Source organism: Vitis vinifera, chromosome 2, assembly GCF_030704535.1.
Source record: "Vitis vinifera cultivar Pinot Noir 40024 chromosome 2, ASM3070453v1".
Classification (NCBI taxonomy): Eukaryota; Viridiplantae; Streptophyta; class Magnoliopsida; order Vitales; family Vitaceae; genus Vitis; species Vitis vinifera.
Window position 1 is genome coordinate 10709731 of NC_081806.1, and position 3863 is coordinate 10713593.

General features: G+C 38.4%; 1 protein-coding gene across 1 annotated transcript; it reads left to right on the forward strand.

The window, feature by feature from the left end:
• Window positions 1-208: 208 nt before the first annotated feature.
• Window positions 209-3650, forward strand: LOC100254114 (geraniol 8-hydroxylase). Its single transcript, XM_002276525.4, has 2 exons — window positions 209-1290; window positions 2754-3650. The coding sequence occupies exons 1-2, from the start codon at window positions 400-402 to the stop codon at window positions 3357-3359; spliced, it is 1497 nt and encodes a 498-aa protein (XP_002276561.1). The 5' UTR covers window positions 209-399; the 3' UTR covers window positions 3360-3650.
• The last annotated feature ends 213 nt before the right edge of the window (window positions 3651-3863 follow it).

Genomic DNA, 3863 nt, shown 5'->3' on the forward strand with positions numbered 1-3863 from the left:
GCCCATTTTGGCATTGCTAGTCTGGGATTTTAAATATTTTTTACTTCTCTAGATGGGACCTTCTTGTCCGTTTTCTCTTTTTCACCTACTCAACTTTTTTGCGTTGTTGACTATTTTTGGCCCATAAATTCACATTCACAAGCTTTCTATTATGTAATTCCATCTCTAAGATCGTATTTGATGGATTATTCCCTTTTATTTTACATGATTGTTTGACTTTTCTAAGCAGATCAATCAGTGAAGCATACAAGGCGGCTAAAAATGTGCTTGATTTTATAAATGTTGAGAAATCATACCACTATGTGGTGTTCAACAATTCATGGGTAACAAATAGAGTTATTTATCTCTTTGCCTGGACCTCAATTTAAACCTTCTCCCTGGGACGAGGCGCGGAGAGAGATGGACTTGATGAGCTATTTGCTATGTCTTCTTGTCGCCTGGACCTCAATTTACATCGTTGTCTCAGCTAGAAGAAGCAAATCTGGTGCTGGCAAGCTTCCGCCTGGACCTGTCCCATTTCCGATCATTGGAAACCTTTTAAACCTTGGAAACAAACCCCATGAATCCCTGGCTAACCTTGCCAAAATTTATGGCCCCGTGATGAGTCTCAAGCTTGGCTGTGTAACCACAGTAGTCATCACATCTGCAACCATGGCCAAAGAAGTCCTCCAAAAGAAGGACCAGTCCTTCTGCAACCGAACCATTCCTGATGCCCTCCGAGCCCTTAACCACAACCAGATCTCCATGGTGTGGCTACCCGTTTCCACAAAGTGGAGAACCCTTCGGAAGATATGCAATTCACACATATTCACGAATCAAAAACTAGACTCCAGCAACTACCTCCGCCACCAGAAAGTGCAAGACCTTCTAGCCAATGTTGAACAAAGCTGCCAGGCTGGTGATGTAGTAGATATTGGCCAAGAAGCTTTCAGAACTACTCTTAACTTGTTATCAAACACCACTTTTTCTGTGGATCTGGTAGAACCAAGTTCTGATACTGTGCAGGAGTTTAAGGAGTTAGTACGGCATATGATGGAAGAAGCTGCGAAACCCAATTTGGCAGATTATTTTCCGGTTGTTAGGAAGATCGATCCACAGGGTATAAGGCGTCGTATGGCAATTCATTTTGGAAAGATGATTAAGGTGTTGGATAAAAAGGTCAAGCAACGTCTGCGGTCAAGACAAGTGCAGGGTTGGATGGCTAGCAGCGATGTGTTAGATACTCTTCTCAACATCAGTGAAGACAGCAATAATTTTCTTGATATAACTCATATTGACCACTTGTTACTGGTTAGCTCTCTCTCTCTCTCTCTCTCTCTCCCTTCTTCCACGATTCTTCACACGCCATGAATTATCCTAATACTGTGCGTAGAAGATTGAAAAACTTTTTTGAAATTTAACAAATATTCAAATTAATAAGAATCAATTGTTCATAATTACTTCATAATGTGATCAATTAAAATTCGTCACGTGTTATAAATTTTTTGCAATTAGGATCCTACAAAAAAAAATTTCTTCTTTTTAAATGAAGAATATATATATATTTGCCCTCACTTACTAAAAAAAAAATATATATAATTGTTAGTTAGTGTAAACATACATTTCTCTTTAGAAAGAAATATTTAAGGAACAAATTAATTTTTAACATGACCTTATAGGATTGTGAGTGTAATATTTATACTATCCTAGATCTACTAAGGAACTTTGCTAGGGCCTTGACCTTAGTTTAAACTTTATATATCTTGGGTGTGGACGTTCGCCTAGATTAAGCTTAGGCTTGGCCGGGCTTGGACTTAAACTTGTCTTGGCTTGAGTTTGTGGTTAGACAATAACTTGGCTTGGCTTGGGTATACTTACACTTTGGCTTGGTTGGGACATGTGCTTAGACTATAACTTGATTAGGGTTTATGCTTGGCTCTTGGCTTGGTTTGGACTTGTACCTGATTGGATATGTGCTTGAACCTTAACTTGTCTTGGGCTTGTGCTTAAACTTTGTCTAGGCTCAGACCTATGCTTAGACCTTAGCTTGAATAATAATGATTACCAAGGGCGCAAATGCTTAATCCCATATTAAAGATATCTCAAATTTGATCTTTAAATCTTTGAATACTTCTAAGAACTTGAATTCTTGAGACAAGGTTTCATCTACTCTTTCAAGTGTGGAAATCGCCATACGTACGCCAATGTGTGTTAACTCTTTTTTTTATTTTTTATGATAGTTAAATAGGCCCCTCTATTTATAGAGGTTAATAGACATTCTTTGGCATTATTTCTTAATTGTATTTAGAATATTAAGATATATTTCTTTTATATTTGATTAGACAATCATTCCTACTTTGTGTATGAATCTTTGAGTTAAAATTTATTAGCTTAGTTAATTAATTAATTAATTTTAGAGTCATATTACTTCAATCAACTTAAACCCCAAAATCAAGTTACATCAAGGTTCAAGTTATATCAAGATTCACATCATGTCAACATTCAAGTCACTCCAAAATCCAAGTCACGTCAACGTTCAAATCAAACTAAAACTGAAATCATCCCAAGGGTTTAAGTATGAGCTAAGGTCTAAATCACGCTTAAGTAAACTATAAGACTCAAGTCAAGTGAAGAGCTGAAACTAAATAGACTTGATTTAAGCTTGCATCACATCAAGCTTCTTTTAAGTCATTGAATAATAACTAGGAAAGAAAGAAGTAGAAAAAAATAAAACTTATACTTGAAGAGAAATTTGTGTGTACGCTGAGTTGCAGGACCTATTTGTTGCGGGGACTGATACAACTGCGAACACATTGGAATGGGCAATGGCAGAACTATTGCACAACCCGGAAACACTGTTGAGAGTTCAAGCAGAGCTCCGTCAAACCATAGGTAAAGACAAACTGGTAAAAGAATCAGACATCGCCCGACTTCCATACTTGCAAGCAGTGGTGAAAGAAACCTTCCGATTGCATCCAGCGGTTCCATTCTTACTCCCACGCAAAGTCGAAGTAGACACAGAAATGTGTGGGTTCATTGTCCCAAAGGATGCACAAGTACTTGTAAATGTGTGGGCTATAGGCCGAGATCCCAATCTGTGGGAGAACCCCAACTTGTTTATGCCAGAGAGGTTCTTGGGATCGGATATGGATGTGAGGGGCCAGAACTTTGAGCTAATCCCATTCGGTGCCGGTAGGCGAATCTGTCCGGGGTTGCTACTAGGTATCCGGATGGTTCAATTGATGTTGGCTTCACTCATTCACTCCAATGACTGGAAGCTTGAAGATGGGCTGACACCAGAGAATATGAACATGGAAGAAAAGTTTGGCTTCACCTTACAGAAGGCTCAGCCCCTGCGTGTTCTCCCTATCCATGTATGAGATTGTTGACTCTTGTGCATGGGAATCAATCTATGGAAATATAATGAAGGTATGTGGCCTAGTGCTATGCTACAAACTGTATCAATGGCATAGCCAATAAAAACCCACCATTTGGCCATGATGCGTCAATGAAAATTGAAATTACTTGGTGTATGCCCAGATGGGTGAACTTCAGCAAATAGAATGTAATGGTGGTGGGATCATTGTAAACGAGATATGAACAGGCAAAATTTCCCAATGCATAATCAAACATGCATGTTCAGCAAATAAAGTAGCCGGTTACTCAGTAAAGCTTGTTATTTATGTACTAAAGCAGGGTTCTAGTTAATTTTATTTTGATTTGGATAATGGGAAACAAAATTCCAAGGACCATAAAAAAATCCCAAGAGAGGGAGCCTCGTGTTTTTCATCCTAAGCTTCTTTCCCGCTCTTCATATTTTTAAACCCCAATGCCAACTTATTGATAAGTCATTCCATGTATTGATCGTAGTTACATCCATTTTT

Bases quoted from the DNA above. Each gene is read 5' to 3' on its own strand.
- LOC100254114 (XM_002276525.4), top strand. From the start codon at position 400: ATGGACTTGATGAGCTATTTGCTATGTCTTCTTGTCGCCTGGACCTCA. The intron at 1,291-2,753 runs GTTAGCTCTCTC...GCTGAGTTGCAG, and splicing joins ATATTGACCACTTGTTACTG to GACCTATTTGTTGCGGGGAC.